The sequence below is a fragment of the Doryrhamphus excisus genome, linkage group LG16 (genome assembly GCF_037039965.1).
Source record: "Doryrhamphus excisus strain RoL-2023G ecotype Guam linkage group LG16, RoL_Dexc_Guam_v1.1, whole genome shotgun sequence".
Taxonomy (NCBI): domain Eukaryota; kingdom Metazoa; phylum Chordata; class Actinopteri; order Syngnathiformes; family Syngnathidae; genus Doryrhamphus; species Doryrhamphus excisus.
In genome coordinates, this window is record NC_136372.1 from 12,990,255 (window position 1) to 13,008,853 (window position 18,599).

The 18,599-nt window shown below is 43.8% G+C and overlaps 3 protein-coding genes across 5 annotated transcripts; 1 reads left to right on the forward strand and 2 right to left on the reverse strand.

The window, feature by feature from the left end:
• Window positions 1–396: 396 nt before the first annotated feature.
• cog1 (component of oligomeric golgi complex 1) lies at window positions 397–8,690 on the reverse strand. 2 transcript variants are annotated; one of them, XM_058048112.2, is made up of 15 exons: window positions 8,331–8,690; window positions 7,924–8,165; window positions 6,740–6,921; window positions 6,473–6,649; window positions 5,963–6,119; window positions 5,278–5,488; window positions 4,864–5,209; window positions 4,235–4,677; window positions 4,007–4,156; window positions 3,548–3,706; window positions 3,347–3,471; window positions 2,042–2,150; window positions 1,751–1,860; window positions 1,433–1,508; window positions 397–597 (listed from the first exon to the last, which is right to left on the reverse strand). In XM_058048112.2, the coding sequence occupies exons 1-15, from the start codon at window positions 8,634–8,636 to the stop codon at window positions 451–453; spliced, it is 2,940 nt and encodes a 979-aa protein (XP_057904095.2). In that variant the 5' UTR covers window positions 8,637–8,690; the 3' UTR covers window positions 397–450. The 2 variants fall into 2 exon arrangements, with proteins under 2 accessions (XP_057904095.2, XP_057904094.2); XM_058048111.2 differs by having other exon boundaries at window positions 397–600.
• Window positions 8,691–8,949: 259 nt separating this feature from the next.
• Window positions 8,950–10,922, forward strand: LOC131102672 (small integral membrane protein 22). Its single transcript, XM_058048125.2, has 4 exons — window positions 8,950–9,082; window positions 9,486–9,649; window positions 10,216–10,283; window positions 10,406–10,922. The coding sequence occupies exons 2-4, from the start codon at window positions 9,520–9,522 to the stop codon at window positions 10,451–10,453; spliced, it is 246 nt and encodes an 81-aa protein (XP_057904108.2). The 5' UTR covers window positions 8,950–9,082; window positions 9,486–9,519; the 3' UTR covers window positions 10,454–10,922.
• A 221-nt stretch (window positions 10,923–11,143) lies between these two features.
• Window positions 11,144–18,567, reverse strand: rogdi (rogdi atypical leucine zipper). 2 transcript variants are annotated; one of them, XM_078797055.1, is made up of 11 exons: window positions 18,464–18,567; window positions 15,795–15,866; window positions 15,408–15,490; window positions 15,280–15,334; window positions 14,874–14,954; window positions 14,717–14,812; window positions 14,553–14,651; window positions 14,042–14,155; window positions 13,917–13,966; window positions 13,686–13,812; window positions 11,144–12,795 (listed from the first exon to the last, which is right to left on the reverse strand). In XM_078797055.1, exons 1-11 carry the CDS (start codon window positions 18,518–18,520, stop codon window positions 12,754–12,756), a joined length of 876 nt encoding a protein of 291 aa, XP_078653181.1. In that variant the 5' UTR covers window positions 18,521–18,567; the 3' UTR covers window positions 11,144–12,753. The 2 variants fall into 2 exon arrangements, with proteins under 2 accessions (XP_078653181.1, XP_057904103.1); XM_058048120.2 differs by lacking the exon at window positions 18,464–18,567 and adding an exon at window positions 17,457–17,930.
• Between the last annotated feature and the right edge of the window lie 32 nt (window positions 18,568–18,599).

An 18,599-nucleotide genomic window follows, 5' to 3' on the forward strand; every position in this document is an offset into this window, starting at 1 on the left:
CTTGGAAAGCGGATACATCAGCTGGTATGTTTTTCTCCACCGGGTGAGCAAAACAACAAACACTTTTGGACACACATGTGCTTTGTTACCTACAAACCTAATTTTACCAACTTACATGTACAAGAATTACGCTATTAACGTATGTTTACCATCTTTCAAGTACAATAAACAATATTGATGTACTTTGATGAATTTGGACATGATAGTAAAGTACAATATGAAACGTTGTAATCAAATGAGAACACATTTTACAAAAGTAAAAATAATTTAATAGTATTTCACATACACCTCTTTTTTCATTTCTGAGTAAATGGCCTCGCTGGGGTAAATTTGTACACTAAACTCAGTGTACATAAACACAAACCAAATCGCCATCAATTATGTTTTCTTCCAAATGTGTACTAAATCTAGCATGGTGTAATAATCCAGTATCCGGCATACAATATGTCTTTATTTGGCCATGGCAGAGAGCCAGCTGAGGTGGAATAAAGAAGAAGAGGTGGCGTCCTCTTCCTGATCCGCGAGCTGGCGGAAGAGGCTGCCTGGCCTGAAGCTTTCCCGCCCGTCTGCACTGAGGAAGCGAGGAGGGGGAGGAGCCTGCTGGACAAACAAGAGAGTGAAAAAAAAATGGACTTTAGCCATACATCGCCACCGGGAAACACTGCCACTGGCATCCAAGTGGAGAACTGCACAGGGACGTCTGCATGTCAAATGTTGTGTGATCAGACCAGGACGGACAGACCAGACCACCGACACAGACAGACCAGACCAAGACATAGACACAGACCAAGACAGACCAAGACACAGACAGACAGAGAGACACACACAGACCAATACATAGACAGACAGACCAGACCAAGACATAGACCAAGACAGACCAAGACATAGACAGACAGAGAGACACACACAAACCAATACATAGACAGACAGACCAGACCAAGAGACCAACACAGACAGACAGACACACACCAAGACACAGACCGACAGACACACAGATGGACAGAACAAGACAGAGACAGACCGAGACAGACCAGACCCAGACAGCCACACCAAGAGACAGACACACAGACCCAGACAGCGACAGACAGATTGTCTGTCTGTCTCTGTCTGTCTGACAGACAGCGACAGACGCACAGAGACAGAACAAGACATAGACACACACCGAGACAGAACAAGACATAGACACACACCAGGACAGAACAAGACACAGACCAAGACAGACAGACAGACAGACAGACAGTCTGCGTCTGGTCTGGTCTGGTCTGTCTCTGTGTGTCTGTCTGTCTGTCGCTGACACCAAGACACAACAGAACAAGACACAGACCGAGACAGACCACAGACAGACACACACACACCAAGAGACAGAACAAGACAGACACACAGACCAAGATTCTAAGGTTCTAACGGATCTCAATCAATGACAGTGACTTACCAGCTGAGTATTGGTGTTTGTGGTGGCCATCTTGGATTTATGCACACTGGACACGCTGAGCGGCAACAACCCGAACCTGCATGAAAGACAATGTTTTTTATTTTTTAGACATCAACGTGGGAGGGCAGTGTGCCAGAATGCAAAGGTTCCTAGTGAACACAGGTTGCAGGGGAACTGGTTTAACAGAGACACGTGAACGCAGGTGAGGTAGCCTAGTGTGTTGCTGAGCTTTACAATAAAGTGGTAGTGAGCAAATCTAGTATATGTGTATATATAGAGTACAATATGTGTTGCAAGTATATGGGCTCTTGTTCCCACCTCATCTGGCTGTTGGTGAGCGGAAGGATGTTGTGCGGCTCCTGTGAGGTCACGCTGCTGTTCCGCAGGGAAAAGTGTTTCTCCGAGCCTGTCACCAAGCCAAACAGCACCTGACAGCAACATGAGGAAATATGACTGCTTTATATGTTCTTCAGGATACACCACTTCATCGTGCTTTGCTAGCTGCAACACTCACTGCCTCGTACAACTCTAGCTACATTTCATTTCATTAATTTTACTTTCAAGGTCAATCAAGGTGATTTTCAGTGAATGACAGAGCATGGAGCGTACCGACGTCCTCTGGCGGAGACGGCTGAGGTTGGCATTGAGCGGCGGCGTGAACACATCAAGGTCAAAGGGGTCAATGTGGCTCTCCAGCCAATCACAGACCTCCTGCATTCTGAAAAACACGAAAAGACGCTCACACATACGACTTTGCAAATGTGACATTCCCATCAACACAGAGAGCCCATGTCAATACAGTGCTTTTACTTTGAAGGCCTAGCAGAAAGGAATGGATCGTTTATCTTTTTTATGAAAATGTAAATATGGGGGGAACAACTGGACTAAACTTTCAGAATATGAATCAACACTTCCATGTAATTATGGTGTTTAGTAATTATCTTTCATCCAGCTTCATCTTCAAGTACACTAACCATAACATTTAAAGGAAAAAAATCAATAAAAACACACACGCTTTAAGCCTGACCACTTGACAAAACAAACTACTATGCTAAAGAGTTCAAGTACTTGATGCTAGAGTGGTCAAATACTTGATGCTAAAGTGCTAGGGTATTAAAGTACTTGAGTGCTAAAGTGTTCAGGTACTTGATGCTAGGGTGTTAAGGTACTAGATGCTAAAGTGCTAGGGTATTAAAGTACTTGAGTGCTAAAGTTTTCAAGTACTTGATGCTAGAGTTCTAGGGTATTAAAGTACTTGATGCTAAAGTGCTAGGGTATTAAAGTACTTGAGTGCTAAAGTGTTCAAGTACTTGATGCTAGAGTATTAAAGTACTTGATGCTAGGGTGTTAAGGTACTAGATGCTAAAGTGCTAGGGTATTAAAGTACTTGAGTGCTAAAATGTTAAAGTACTTGATGCTAGAGTGCTACGGTATTAAAGTACTTGATGCTAGAGTGCTACGGTATTAAAGTACTTGATGCTAGCGTGCTACGGTATTGAAGTACTTGATGCTAGAGTGCTAAAGTGTTCAAGTACTTGATGCCAAAGTGTTCAAGTATGTGATGCTAAAGTGCTAAGGTATTAAAGTACTTGAGTGCTAAAATGTTAAAGTACTTGATGCTAGAGTGCTACGGTATTAAAGTACTTGATGCTAGCGTGCTAAAGTGTTCAAGTACTTGATGCCAAAGTGTTCAAGTATGTGATGCTAAAGTGCTAAGGTATTAAAGTACTTGAATGCTAAAGTGTTCAAGTGCTTGATGCTAAAGTGCTAAGGTATTAAAGTACTTGAATGCTAAAGTGTTCAAGTGCTCGATGCTAAAGTGCTAAGGTATTAAAGTACTTGAATGCTAAAGTGTTCAAGTGTGTTGATGGCGAGGGATGATGTGTGCACCAAAGGCAAGGTGTGGTATCTCACCTGGGGTCCTGCGGGGATCTGGAGCTCTTGCTTTCATCCGTTTTGGCGGCCAAGGTGGCATGAAGATAAGAAAGGTCAAATATCATTTGCAAGGCTCTGTTCTGGGTGATGGGACATCCGTCTTCCTGCAAGCGCAGCATTCATCACGACTGAGTGACATTTCGTACGCAACGTCAGTACCGTAGTGCGTGTGCACGTTACCTTGGGCGCCTGCTGCCTGAGGCCGAGGTACTCTTGCAGCACCCGATCCAGACACGCCTGCAAGAGCTGGCGCAGGGTGGGCGCTGGCAGTGTGTGCCCCCCCACCTTGTTGACCTCCACACACAGCTGGAACAGCAGCGACTGGACAAACCAAGATGGCTGCAAAAGACGCATCACATGACCACTTCAGCTTTCTTTCAGTGCCAACCTCATCATCCGATATTGGCGTCAACACCAGACGACGGTGGACTATGGACTGTAAATATCTGCCATAACTATGACAGCCATCATCAGGGTGATATGAGGTAATGATGACATCATACAGTAAAATATGCTCCCATGAGGCGAGCTTCCCCACGTGCAGAGGTGAGCAAATCAAGCACTCCTATTTTAGTTTTTAGTTAACGTCTCCTCAGCTCGAATGTGAATATTTTATGAAAACGTGATCAAAAGGAGAACCTGGACAGGAACGCGGATTTTGGATGTAACGCTGCTGCCCGACTCCGCTTCTTCTTGGATCTCCAGAGCTTCCCAGTTTGTTGCTGTCGTCAAGACGGCACCGGCAGACTGTGCGGCACGGAGGGCGGTGCCGAACGTGTCCAGCAAGGTCTGAAACAGTACAGCAGCAATTGAGCACAGGAAGTAAAATTCCCTTGTCGTAACATAAGGCTCCCGACGTGGGCTGACCTTAGAGAGAGCGGCGCTCCAGATGCAGTAGGCCTCCATGCTGCATTTGAGAAGCTCCTCCTTCAGCTCCGCCCACTTTGCCTGAGCGGCGCTGACCTCCACAGTCGCCCGAGCTTTCCCCAACTTCTTGCCCTGCCTGCCCGTCACTGCGGCCGTGGCTTGGCACCCGCTCTGGCGTCCAAAAATGCAGAGCTGCATGCTGGGACACAGGTCGGCCATGCACTGGCACAACCTTGCCATGAAGAGCACCGAACTCAGGCGGGCCGGGCCGGGAGGATCGGGCGTCGCAGCGGCCAGTTCCGAGCGCACGGCAGAGAGGATGCGGTGAACGCAGGCGCGGCAGCCTTCACGTAACGCCTCCTCCACTGCCGGCGAGTCTGTGAAGCGATGGCAGGAGGACGGTGACGACGAGCTCTTGGTGGGTCCGGAGGATGGCACAACAGCTGGTATGGAATCAAACAGGGATCACTGGTCAGTGTTAAGGACTGTGGAACATATCTAATACATTTTTTGACATTATTAGAGCCCTCTAGACATGAAATAACACCCCTATAGTCACCCTTACACTGCTACTACAAGTGCAGCCTACTACACAGATAAAAGCCAAAATAAAAATGTATATTCAGAACCTGTTTCTTGGGAGGGAAGGTAGTGCTGGAGGTCATCGAGTCGTTCTTTCAGCTTGCCGTCCAGAGAGGAGCAAAAGTTCTGAACACAGGGCGTGAGGGCCTGGGTCTTCATGGCCAGACCGCTTCTCTGCTGCTGCTGCTGCCCCCGCTGGTTCACGCTGACCCACCCTGCATCACTCAGCAGGTCCCCCGCCGACTCCGACCACAAGTAGGAGGCCACGTCTACTTCGTACTGGGCCACCGGGTTGCAGGCGGTGCCGGTCTGTTCTTCTAGATCCCTCACAGCTGAGGTGAGGAGCTGTACAGAGCTCATGGAGATGGCTTCAGTCTCCTCTTTGGTGATAGTCTGAAGGATTGAAGAATATTTCAAGATTGCCATTGTGGTCTGATACTTACTGCTTACTGTTGGCAGACCTGCAAGCGTTGAAGAAACAGCTGTTGCAGGAAGTCATCCCAGACGGCCAGGCGGCGCTCCAGCAGCCGCTGACACACCGTGTTCCAGTGCTGGTTGATGGAGTCCGTGGACAGGAGGTCCCACACGGCATCTCGAATGGCTGCCAGGCCCTTCAGGCTCTTCACGTAGACCAGGAGGCCACTAACCCCCTGGCAGATGTCCTCCTTACACCTGAAAGCAGGACATGTTAGCAGGGCTTGTGGAAAAATGGGAATAGCAATTTTCTTGCTCAGAATTAAAGGATAAGGGGGGAATTCTGCACATCATCCGCCATCTTTATGTGAGACATCAACACACTAAAAATAGAAAAACAGATAAAAGGCTGCATTTCCATCATGTGAGCTGCATATGACACACATTATTATTATACTACATTATTTTAGGAAAATTGTTACGCCGAAGAACTACATTACTGACGTAGTGACACCTTGACGTGACATCAGGCCACTAGCCAAAGGTAACGCTAAATATAGGAGCTTTTTGTTTTGGAGGCTTTCTAGGCCCAATAGCCCCCCCCCCCAAAAAAATGCACTTTTCCTTTAAATCATGATTATCTGGGATGATTCTCACACACACACACACACACTCAGGGCCACATTCTTACATTATTCCCTGACTCAGCATCCCTTAGTATCAGAACCTTACGTATCAATCCACTGCTGTAAGGTGTCACGCAGCTGCTCCCTGTGGATGGGCTGTGCTAGGGTACGAAGTGTGGGCTGGAAGTCTGTGATGGAGGGGGGCAGGTACTTGAACCAGCTGCCTGTACTCGTGTCCTCCTGTAGAACCCGCTTGCCTCCAGCTGTGGTAGAGAGAAGGAATAGATGGAGGAGACTACTAGTAGCAGAAGATGAACACCCTTTGGGTTCCCTGGTAGGGATGCAGGAGAATTATGATGTCTTACCGGTAAATCTGACAACATTAAAAATAGCTCAGATAAAAAAACACAATGAGGCGAGAGTACATGTACTGCACTGCGATGTTTGAAAAGTGCAAAATTTTTCCCAGACACTTCCGTGGCGTCACACTGGCTGCTCGGAGCGTGTACCCGAATACAGTGCACCTTGCTGGGCTCCTTCCGCTCTATAATGTGCTATTACTCAGCCTCCAAAGAGTTCTGAGTAAAACATCTTCCAGCTCATTAGCAATATTTACCTGCAGGTGTAGAGGAGGTGACATTTTCCAGAATGGAAAAGAGCAGGCCACAGCTAAGGGTGGCCTCCCCGGACCTGGGGCTTCCATCTGAGGGCACGTAGAAAACAGCGTAGGCCTGAAACAGCGTGGTCACCAGCAGCTCCACCAGGCTGCACACTTGGGCCTTCACACCTGCCCCTGGAAAAGGAAATGTCGGAAAAGTATTTATAAAACACTACCTATGTTGCTACACTAGGTGGAGTGTAGCGGGATACGAGTGATACACACCGTGTTGGGGCTGGTTGAGCAACTGATGGATGGAGGCCTTTCGGGCCAACAGGAAATCAGCAAGCGCCTGGCGTGGAGAGCTGTCCTCCAGCAGCATGGCCGACAGCAGAGCCTCTGCGATGGCCTGGTCTGACACCGCCCGACCCCGTAGCAGAGACTTGCTGTCAAGGAGGATGGTGGACCTGCAAGGAAGTCATCCATTCAAACCTTCCATCAAACCTTCGGGTGAGAGGCAGGGTACACCCTGGACTGGTGGCCAGCCAATCACAGGGCACATATAGACAAACAACCATTCACACTCACATTCATATTTATGGACAATTTGGAGTCGCCAATTAACCTAGCATGTTTTTTGGAATGTGGGAGGAAACACGGACAAAACCTAAAAATGGCCGAGGGTGGAATCTAACTCGGGTCTCCGAGCTGTGAGGCTTGCGCGCTAACCACTCATCCACCGTGCAACCTGGTTTAAGTTACATTAATTAATTCATTTTCTATCGCTTATCCTCACGAGGGTCGCGGGGGTGCTGGAGCCTATCCCAGCTGTCTTCGGGCAAGAGGCGGGGTACACCCTGGACTGGTGGCCAGCCAATCACAGGGCACATATAGACAAACAACCATTCACACTCACATTCATACCTATGGACAATTTGGAGTCGCCAATTAACCTAGCATGTTTTTGGAATGTAGGAGGAAACCGGAGTACCTGGAAAAAAAACATGCAAACTCGACACAGAGATGGCAGAGGGTGAAATTTAACTCAGGTCTCTTAGCTGTGAGGTCTGCACGCTAACCACTTGTCCGCCGTGCAGCCCTATGTAACATTTCATCATTCTTAACTTCCATATAAATGCATAAATAAGTGAATATTGACAAGTAAAATCAATACACTGACTGATATCCCATATACTGATATTGTCCAGCACTTTAGAACCGATACCAAGTGATACCAAGCGATACAATGCGGTATAGCGCTGTGATATTAGATTAGAAGTCCCTACTCACATACCATGTTTACAAACATCAACATGCTAAGCTAGCAAGCTTTGTCGTTCTGTAGCGCAAAGGTGCAGCTTGACTAGGTCACATTGATTTTAATATCAGTTGAAAATCCGATACCGACATGATCCCACTGATATTATCAGACATGGACGTAGTATGACGTATGGCCCAACAGCTCGTACCTGAAGTTAGCAGTTGCGGCCACCTGCCGCACAATGATGGGGAAGCGGGCCAGGACGGGACTGTAGTGAGTCCCCGTGGCGGCGTCCAGGTGGAGGAGACTGTGAAGATGGCAACACAGGAGGTAGAGCTGAGTGGCCTGCAGATACTGGGAGGCCTCCATGGCGCTCCACATTCGTTCCGGAATCTCCAAGAGGAGCTTGATCTGGGAAGCCATGGCGTAGAACTTCTCCTGTCTCTGCCTCTATAAAAAATAAAAAGTCATACATTCACAAATTTGGGAAGAATATATTGCGTACAGATAGAGATAACTTTCTGTTTCTCAGGATTTATGCCAAGAAGCATAAAGTAAAGTGGACATATACAGTATTGTACAGTATTTTTGTACTTCATTGATAAGTAAATTGACCTCTGGATTGCGACTGCTCGCACAGCTTTTTCCTTGTTTGAGAAGATGGCAGTACTGGTGCATGTCTTGGATGGACTGGACCACACTCCCCGAGCTGTGCCTCATCTCCCCGATGGTGTCGGCAGCGTCGATCAGGTCCCGGTAGCGTTCCCCCACCATCTGCCTGAGCTCCTCTTTCTTCTGTTCGATCTGCCCTCGGACTTTACATTCTATGCTTCGAATTTCTTCTGTGCTGTAGCGTTCGAACAGAACCACGGGGTCCTTTATCTCCGACACACGGAGAGACGAAGCTGGGTCCACAGTCATTGCCCAAGATAATCAACTTCAGCTGCCACGAATATCTAACCCGGAAGTGTGACTATGTTGAACCCGGAAGTGGGAAAGATGTATTTCCGATTTACGCCTAAGTTTTTTTTTTATTGAACGACTCAATACACAAAGAGAAAAGGGCCCTTTCAATCATATTCCATGTCGTCAACATAAAATAATACACGCTACAGATCCAGCTACGGATTATAAACACTAAATATCTCTACACATTATTTTGCGCAATAAACTTTTCTGTTTACATTACCATTTAAACAGTGCATAAGAATGACAGAGTTCAAAGTGATACTCTCGAGTTTTGAACGACTCGTTCATGACGTGCACATCTCTAAGGTGGAGTTGAAAGAGAACAAACAACAGGTGACGCAGGTAAATCTTTAGACCCGGAAAGAAGCTAAAACAAATAAAGGACGCACACATTTCTGGTAAGCAGCGTACTGGTCAACTCATCGACGACATTATTTGGATATATTTGTCATGTTCATTCTTATTATTAGTAGTAGTAAAAATTATTCTCACCAAAATGAGCTGCACTGTTATACTGTAAATTGTAAAATGCAATACACAGTGTGAGCAGGTTGTTTACATTTGTATGAGTAAGAGAACGTTTTTATTGTAATTTTTTTTTGTTTGGAATCAATGCAAGCTAACCCAATATCCTGCACACAAAATATATGTTGTCTATATGCACTATTAAATATAGTCATAAGAATACACAGTCATTATTATTACAGTGTGTATATTACTCTCGATGGACCAACAATTATATATTATGTAGTATTGTTTTATATACCTGTCATGTATATCTATTTTCACTTTATTTCGCAGCATCATTTGAGTCTATTCATCGCAAAGCAAAGTCATGACGCCAAGAAACATCCAGGAGGAATTTGAAGGTCATTTCAATGATGTGATTTCCAGACTGCAGTCTAAGCAGTTCTTCCAGTCCGATTGGGACATTGCTTTCTGTGTTGTCTTCTTCGTTTTCTTTGGTGAGTGTCAGGATAACATATAATAAATGCTAATATCATTATTAACAAATGATTTGGCTTTCATTTTGGGGGAAATAATTATTTACGAAATTGCTTATTTACGATGCCCATGAATGCAACTCGCGCGTGATTGGTGGAAAACAAGGAAGTATCGTGTGTAAGTGGAAACAGTTGTACTTTTGAAATAATAATAAATCAGATGATCCGTTACTGAAAAAAACACAACTGCGTGTATAAGGCTGTTATTTTAAACGTCGTTACTCCCAACACTGGCTGTCTGCACACGGATGTCGCATACACAAAAAACGCTCAAAATGGTGAGTCCACAGTACCTATGCTAGCTTGCCGCCTCGTCGCCATCTTGGCAACAAAGCGGAAGGGGAGGGACTAACTCCAGTGGTTGTAATTGAATTCACCATTTAAAAAAAGATATAAGTAGAAGTGGGCACAGTCCACGAACAATGAAAGTGAAACGTTTTTAAGCAGCTGGCTTTTGAATGCTATTTTATTTGGTAAGGGGAAAAAAGTCCAAATTTATTTGAAAATGTATAATATTATCTGTGCAGGTATAATTGTTCTGATGGTCACCCTGATCCTCATCCGCTGCTGTTGCTGCTGCTGCTGCGACGAGAAGGTGAAAAAACAAACACTCACCGACACTGAAGAAAAGCAGTTCATTGAAATGATATGAGGTCTGCATTCTTTGTTGGGATTTAAGAAGGTACAGTCAATGATGTTTTCTTTCTTGTCTTAAAGCCTCGACATCATAAAGTGGGCATAGAGAACATGACTCTGGAACCTTGACAAAGTTCTTGCCTCCATCTGGTCATCAACTCCATGCCAAAGCTTTGAAAAGGACAGAAAGGTCTCCGCTTTCCAACCAAATGTACTTTCACCAGCCAACAAATGAGCTTTATTATTTTTCTACCGACTGTAGTCGTCATATTGCATTGATTGCACGTTATCTCAATGTTTTTTTTTATGTGACTAGAGACTAAAATACATTTTTGTCTTTCATATTTCAAATAAAATGTACCTATTTTTACAAAATTGAGTACATGAGTACATGAAACTCAATGTAGCTATTTACAAGACTCAATGTTTTTAAAGTGCTCCTTAAGACCCCTGCCTTAAATGACTGTTGATGCTAGCAATAGTCTTAAAAGGAAAAGTGCTATCTTTTCAACAAGGAAGGGTAAACTGTAAAGGCAGTGAGAATTGCGCCTGCAACGCGGCCCTCCAGCTGCTAGAGGGTGCCAAGATGCTAACATACTCTTCCTGTATGTAGCATTTGTCAACTGATTTTAGCCAATACCAAACTTCGCTGAGTGATGTTCTTGAACGCAACTCATGAGTAGTTTGTAGTTTAATTGTAGAAAAAAAATAAATTTGTTTGAAAGCACTGTCGGTAAGTTACACTATGCAGTCCCATTCATGATGTATATCCTCTATAGCTGGTTGTAAACATTATGAAAAAGTCATAAAATCAGCACAATTAGTTCATATATTTATTGCACAATATCAGATAAATTATTTATTTATTTTAACAACAGCTTTCAAAGTGGATCAACACTTACTGGACTGGAGTTTGTTCATAATAAGCCATTTTTCTCAGCAGTGCAGCCTGAAAAGCCAAGAGTACAGTACAATAGTGCAGTAGCAAGTACTAGCGTGTACTACCTGGACTGACTGTGTTTGATGCTGTGAAATGAGACAATGACCTACTCACATCACATGACAGGGAATAAACATCATATGTGCAAAACGTCAAATAAATATCTGCTAGCTTATTTCAACAAAAGGAATGTATAAATGACACAAAGGAGGCAATGAATAAGAGAAACATGCTTAATGCTGACATAGCCTCATGGCTTTCTAAGGAAAAGGGAATGCATCTTAACAGCAGCTAATTCCTGCATTCAGTTCTTTTTCACTGTTTGATAAAACATAAAACTTCATTGCACACTTGGTGTACATTTCTATGCTAGACTATGACTTTTCAAATGAAAAAAAATATGACATTTGAAATGCAATTATTTGTTGCTTGGGTTTTTTCCCGTCTGAAATTAACATGTAAAAGCGCCAAAGGACTGTTGATGGGGTTCTATTTAACTATTTAACTTCACTTAAATGTGCAAAATGATTCTTTGCTTGTCAGTACAGTAAAAGCAAATCCAATGTGAGAACTCATCGGCATAAAACTGCCGTGATGTCCGTTTTGGTTGTTGCAAAATGTCCTTTTTTTTCCCCATGATCATTTGTATGAATTCCCATCGCTTCCCATGAATTGATGACGCAACCCGACATGTAAGGGGCTGCAAAAAACTCAAATGCCGGTTCCCATTACTTATACACCGAGTACAGAAGGACCGGGAAATACTGTAGCAGATGATAACTAGCCAACACTGTACACACAACACAAACATGAAGACAGATTCAAGCCAAATGCATCACAAACATATGCCAGGAATGCCCATCATACATAAGCCGCGTTTACGCTTGCACGCATTTTGCCTCCACATCGTCCTGTAATACTTCTCATTTATTTCTTCATTTACGGGACACCGACAGAGCCGGAAGATCAGTTTGTATTCTGTTTATGCCCTCTGCACGCAGCACCGTTCAGTCTACATATACTGCACACCTCTTTACCACCAATGTACTCATTGCCACGCTAAACTGCCTACTTGGGAGGGAACAAAGTAGCTACGTGCAAGTGTAAACGAGGCTAGTCTATGTGTTCATACACAGTCTATGTGTCCATACACAGTCTATGTGTCCATACACTGTCTATGTGTCCATACACTGTCTATGTGTCCATACACTGTCTATGTGTCCATACACTGTCTATGTGTCCATACACTGTCTATGTGTCCATACACTGTCTATGTGTCCATACACTGTCTATGTGTCCATACACTGTCTATGTGTCCATACACTGTCTATGTGTCCATACACTGTCTATGTGTCCATACACTGTGTATGGACTATGTTAGTTGGTTGTCAAACTGGCTCCTGCTGACCATGCACCACTCGACTGCAGATAAATACGTGATGAGGAATATTTGGAAGCATGTCCTTCACATGTGTTTTTGAGGCGGAGGTTAGAAAGGTCTGTAGTTCCAGAAACTGGAGAAGACGGATATCTGCAGGGGCAGGAGGGCAATCGTGTCAATCATCATCCATACTCTGACACATGCTGACACATATTTATGTATTCTTTTCTCTTATTATGTCTACTATATTGGGTGATAGTGAATAGAGTCAAATAGTGACTATAGGGGTGTTATTTTATGTCTGCAGGGCTCTAATAATGCTAAAGAGCTGTATTTAGAAGGTCAAACAGGTTTTCTATGTCTTCTTTTCCCTTATTATGTATACTATATTGAGCAATAGGTGTGTGATAGTGACTATAGGGGTGTTATTTCATATCTGGAGGGCTCTAATAATGGTAAAAAGATGTATTTACAAGGTCAAATGGGTTTTCTGTGTCTTCTTTTCCCTTATTATGACTATCAAGGTGGGGCAGTATGAGTATAATAGTGACTATAGGGATGTTATTTAATGTCTGGAGGGCTCAAATAAAGCTAAAAAGCTGTATTTACAAGGTCACAAATGGGTTTTCTATGTCTTTTCCCTTATTATGACTGACATGGGGGGGGCAGTATGAGTGTAATAGTGACTATAGGGGTGTTATTTCATGTGTGGAAGGCTCTAATAATGGTAAAGCTGTATTTACAAGGTGAAATGGGTTTTCTATGTCTTTTCCCTTATTATGTCTTTAAAGGGCTCTAATAAGTGTATTTAAAAAGGTTATAAACAGGCATTCTACGTGTTTAATGATGAAAATATTCTATTTCTATATAATGAATTATTCTTCATGGAAATTCTGGAAGCAGTGAAGGGCACTAAAGGAGGGATTGGTGTTGGTTGCTTGCTGCACAGAGTGAGCGAGTTAGGAGGTGATGTGTGTTCCAGTGTAAGGAGGGAGGCGGTTGGTACTGTTGGAAATGTTGAGATTAAATAACGGACCCACCTTGTCTTTGAGCTGCTGGCAGAGCTGCAGGGAGATGGTGAAAAAGACCAGCGTGTCGTTTAGCCACGGCACCACGCACTCCACCTTGTGGACGTGGCTGACCTCGAAACGGTTGTTGTTCAGCTCACTGAAGAGGAAAACACAAGAGGAAAGATGATTGGATGCTTGACTGACCACCGAAGCGGGTTGATTGACAGCTTGGTATCAGTAGACAGCTCGTGACAGACTTACAACATGGCCCCAGGATTGTGCAGCACCGAGCTTCCCGATGGCTTGAAATGCTAGGAAGATGATGCAAGCCGAGGTTAAAGCCTGGTTTGGTCATGTGGTCATAATTAAAATACAGAGTCCCGAACCTTGGTGGTGTTGGACGGCAGCACGTGGAGCTGGTAGACGGTCAGACACAGCTTGCTCAGGTTGATGTAGAAGTTGACCATCACATCCCCAGGCATGGGAGGAGTGAACATTTTCTTAATAGAAAAACACAAAGGATGGAAAGTAAACAAAAGAGTCAAGGAAGGCGTGTGGTGATTTTGGTAACACCTAGTGGCCGCAAAGGTCATTGCGTTGACTCTCATGCACTAGTGATCCAGAATGTTTTAAAATACAACGGATGTGTCTGTAAGTAATGTGACATGAAGACACTAACTACATCTGCTTGGATATTGCTACCAGGCATCATGTCACGTATTGAAAGTGTTTTCTTCCACAATATTTACCTAGTGGGTAGTGTTTTATTGTATCCAAGTTCTTCTAAAATGGGACTTGTGTAGCTTTAGTTTGTGTACACATTACACCCTGTTCAATATGCTACGATGGCTTTCAGGATGAGTAGCGGTCACTTGACGGGTGGGTGTGGTCAGGTACCATCAGCCCACTGGTGGCCAGCTCGGGCAGAGTCATGGATGCTGGGGTGGTGAGGCGGTTTCGTGCGCGTGTCAGCTGGAGCATCACAGCGTCCATGAGCTACGGCGGCGAGAGAAAGACCAAGTCAGTATGTATCCGTGGGCCTGGTGTGGCTGTCATCTGACCTTGTTGACCTCCGCCCCCGTCCTGAAGTTGTAGCTCTCGTCATGGCTGCCCAGCAGCTGAAGAGCCTGGGTCACATGGTTCCTGGCATCCTGGATCTGGGCACGATCGATTCCACAAGTTAGGATTTCATTTCAGGCGTGCACGGCGATGACGTACCTGCTGGAGTTTCCACTGCTTGTCCTCCCTGAACTGGAAGTGTTGCACTTGGCTGCCCTTGGTCACCTTCAGGTTGATGTCCTGTTTGAAAAGGCGCACACAGGAAGTCGCTACGTCAGGGGTGTCCAAAGTCACACAGTCTAAATAAGCTGGAGAATTTCACAATAAGGGATTTTTTTTATAAAGCACCAGTAGGGAATAATGAAAACATCATATTTTACTAGAACGATGACCTGAATATATCACCTCGTTTTATTAGCAGGATGTTGGACTATGAAACATGCTTTTTTTTAAAGTCTCAATATTATTAGAAACAACATCTTTGGGAGACGATGCTCGGGGAAAGTCATTACATTACAAAATAAAAAGATGATGGCAATAAAGAAAGAAAGGAAGAAGATCTTACGGCCTGAGTCAGCACTTCTCCCTGCAGCGTGAGCACACCTTTCACCTGATCCATCCTGCCGAACATCACACACTCACGTCAGACATGGTGTGGGGTGGTGGTGGTGTGTGTGTGTATATAAGGCTTACGTGGAGCTTCCCAGGATGAAGTTTTCCTGCTTGAGTTGGCTTTCCAGGCCTGGCATCAGCATGGAGAAACGTCTTGATGCTTCCTGGTAACAGCCATCTCCATCATCATCACTATTAATATTCTAATAATTATAATAAATCTATGTAGTCTGTTCATATGCGTACACCCCCCCCCACGATAAGGCGTGAAATAACATCCAGCATCACACATGGCCCCCTGCTACTACTACAACATTCCTACTGACTGTTCATAGTGTAATACCAGCTATATTTGTACACTAAGTATAGACACTATATACTGTATGTACACTATGTACATGGTATACTTGAATAGGGCCTGCAGCCATCATAAGACAGGATATAGAATGTTGGCTTGTTCGCGTTTACCCTGAGGACATCTTGGAGCTGCTTGAGAACGGCGTGGACTTCCTCTTTAAGAAGCCAGTTGAACTCCTCCTCCTGCAACAAACATCATCACACCTTCAGCAACCTCAAATATATCCTGGATCACTCTGATACCAATGCAACAAACATCATCACACCTTCAACAACCTCAACTATACTATCCTGGATCACTATGATATCAATACAACAAATATCATCACACCTTCAACAACCTCAACTATACCACCCTGGATCACTATACCAGTGCAACAGATATCATCACACCTTCAGCAAGGATACCATACCTCCATATCTCAAATATACCACCCTGGATCACGATATGATACCAATGCAACAAATATCACACCTTCAACATGGATACCATACCTCCATATCTCAACTATACCATCCTGGATCACTATGATATCAATACAACAGATATCATCACAACTTCAACAAGGATACCATACTTGAATATATCATATATACCACGCTGGATCACTATGATATCAATGCAACAGATATCATCACACCTTCAGCAAGGATACCATACCTCCATATCTCAAATATACCACCCTGGATCACGATATGATACCAATGCAACAAATATCACACCTTCAACATGGATACCATACCTCCATATCTCAACTATACCATCCTGGATCACTATGATATCAATACAACAGATATCATCCCAACTTCAACAAGGATACCATACTTGAATATATCATATATACCACGCTGGATCACTATGATATCAATGCAACAGATATCATCACACCTTCAGCAAGGATACCATACCTCCATATCTCAGTGATCCGGGTGCTAAACATGGTGACGTTTCAAAAGTCCTAGTTAGATTTTTGTAAGACTGAAGTCACGTGACCCATGCCTCTTCTAGCTGATTGGTTGGCTCCCCTTTGCCTTTTGACTTTGTTCCCATAATATCTGGACTCTTTTCTCATAGATTTTTCTGCAAGATCATTTTCCAATGTTGTGTTTGTTTCTCCTAATATTCTAACATGAATGCCTCAACTATAATATTTGGACTTTCTACTTGTAAAATTAATATTTTTTTCCTGTTTTTACTTTTCTTGTTCAATGGTGATTATTATATAGGCTATACAGACGTCATCCAGTCAATCTCACGCCGGCTTACTGAAGTCAACTCGGCATACAGACACCAAGAGCAAACTCCAAAGCGTGAAAGCCTCAGTAGACCTTTGTACTCTCCGCTACCGTGACGATACGGAAGCAACACACGATGGAAGTATACCCGACACGTGCATTAATATGATATATGAATCAGTGACTTCCTGTGTGTATTTTCATTCATTTCCCAATGTGGCGTTTTTGTTTTTCATTTCCACGTTGTTATCGCCTCTGCCGATGAGCTAAAATATGATAAGGTAATGTTTGTAAATTAAATCAATCAATCAATAAATAAGGATGAGTTATTGGACACTTGGCGTGTCGCATGTCAACGCTGACGGTGGCAGATATGTTACTTAACATAAATGCTTGTCAGCACCTGCATTCTACCGCCCCGTCTGTGCAAAAAAACATATCATTGTAGCATAATTCATATTTGCATCATAAAGTGCATATATCGAATCAATCAGCGGCTAGCTGCATGCATCGCTCCATGCAGAAGCATCGTCTTACCAGCACGGCTCTTTCCACTTGGCTGGCAGCCGACATCTTGGGTAATTCCGACAGAGATCTCTGAGGGTTGAGCATTTTGAACGTCAAAGGCTAAGCACGTCGTCTGTAAACACCTTGGAAGGCTGCGGTGTGTGTTTAGTGTACACGCTCCTTGGGATACGCTCGCCTCCTAGCTTAGCGGATGAGCTGCTGCCTTCAGGGGAAGTAGGAAATGGGATAGGAATGTTTCCGAGACGACGTCACGTAACGTGGCCTACTTCCACGCCACACCTGTATTTAAATGTAATGTCAATTTCCACTTAAAATAGCACTTTTTACTTTATCCACCTATTTCGGTTGTTCCCAAACGGTTCTTTTAGATTATAATACATTACTTATGTACTGTAAATTATCTAATCCCTTGCGTCTTTAAATCCGACACGCAACACAGCCAGTAAATGAGCGTCATGAATGCAACATTACGTTAGTCACGCGTTTGTAATTATGTGACACGCCCATCGCTCCTTATTAGAACTTCCGCTGTCAGCATGTAACATCAGTTCAGTACCGCTCTTTTGGAATTAAGCGGGAGCCGCCAGCCCTCGTTTATCACGGTTAATTGGTTCCTCTCGAGCACGATATAGGATTCAATGCTAATAAAAGTAATATTTTTGTCACGTTGTAAGTATGGTGGTTAATATTAGACATGAAATAGCATACAATTTTCAATTCAGGGTTGGAAAATAAATTATGTACATTATCAAAATGAACTTTGAAGCTAAATGTCTTGTATCAATGCTGTGATATACACTACTTAAAACGATTGACCAGATACATAGGGATATTTTGCCGATGCCAGCTTGACTTACCTAGTATTGGATTGGTAATGCAAAGTTCTATCACACATGACTAATGTTGTCATTACTGCCGCCTAGTGGCCACAATACTACATGTCTTGTACCTATCACTTGTATCTATGTAGTAATTAATTCTACCATGAAAAAAGTGATACAGCAAAGGAGCGATACCTGAAGCAGGATATTGCGAGGCATGACTGTGCTGTGCTCTTTAGAAAAATAAATCATTGGTTCTGCTCTGCCATCTTCTTTCACGTATGGTCAAGGTGAGGTTCAGCAGCGTTTATTTACACCAAAGAATCCATGC

Bases quoted from the DNA above. Each gene is read 5' to 3' on its own strand.
- cog1 (XM_058048111.2), bottom strand. From the start codon at position 8,636: ATGACTGTGGACCCAGCTTCGTCTCTCCGTGTGTCGGAGATAAAGGAC. The intron at 3,707-4,006 runs GTTCTCCTTTTG...CGTCTTTTGCAG, and splicing joins AAATCCGCGTTCCTGTCCAG to CCATCTTGGTTTGTCCAGTC. The intron at 1,509-1,750 runs GTGGGAACAAGA...TCTTTCATGCAG, and splicing joins CTCACCAACAGCCAGATGAG to GTTCGGGTTGTTGCCGCTCA.
- LOC131102672 (XM_058048125.2), top strand. From the start codon at position 9,520: ATGACGCCAAGAAACATCCAGGAGGAATTTGAAGGTCATTTCAATGAT. The intron at 9,650-10,215 runs GTGAGTGTCAGG...TTATCTGTGCAG, and splicing joins TGTCTTCTTCGTTTTCTTTG to GTATAATTGTTCTGATGGTC. The intron at 10,284-10,405 runs GTGAAAAAACAA...CTTGTCTTAAAG, and splicing joins GCTGCTGCTGCGACGAGAAG to CCTCGACATCATAAAGTGGG.
- rogdi (XM_058048120.2), bottom strand. From the start codon at position 17,531: ATGCTCAACCCTCAGAGATCTCTGTCGGAATTACCCAAGATGTCGGCT. The intron at 13,967-14,041 runs GTTCGGGACTCT...TCATCTTCCTAG, and splicing joins TGCCGTCCAACACCACCAAG to CATTTCAAGCCATCGGGAAG. The intron at 12,796-13,685 runs GTGGGTCCGTTA...CTGCCCCTGCAG, and splicing joins GCCAGCAGCTCAAAGACAAG to ATATCCGTCTTCTCCAGTTT.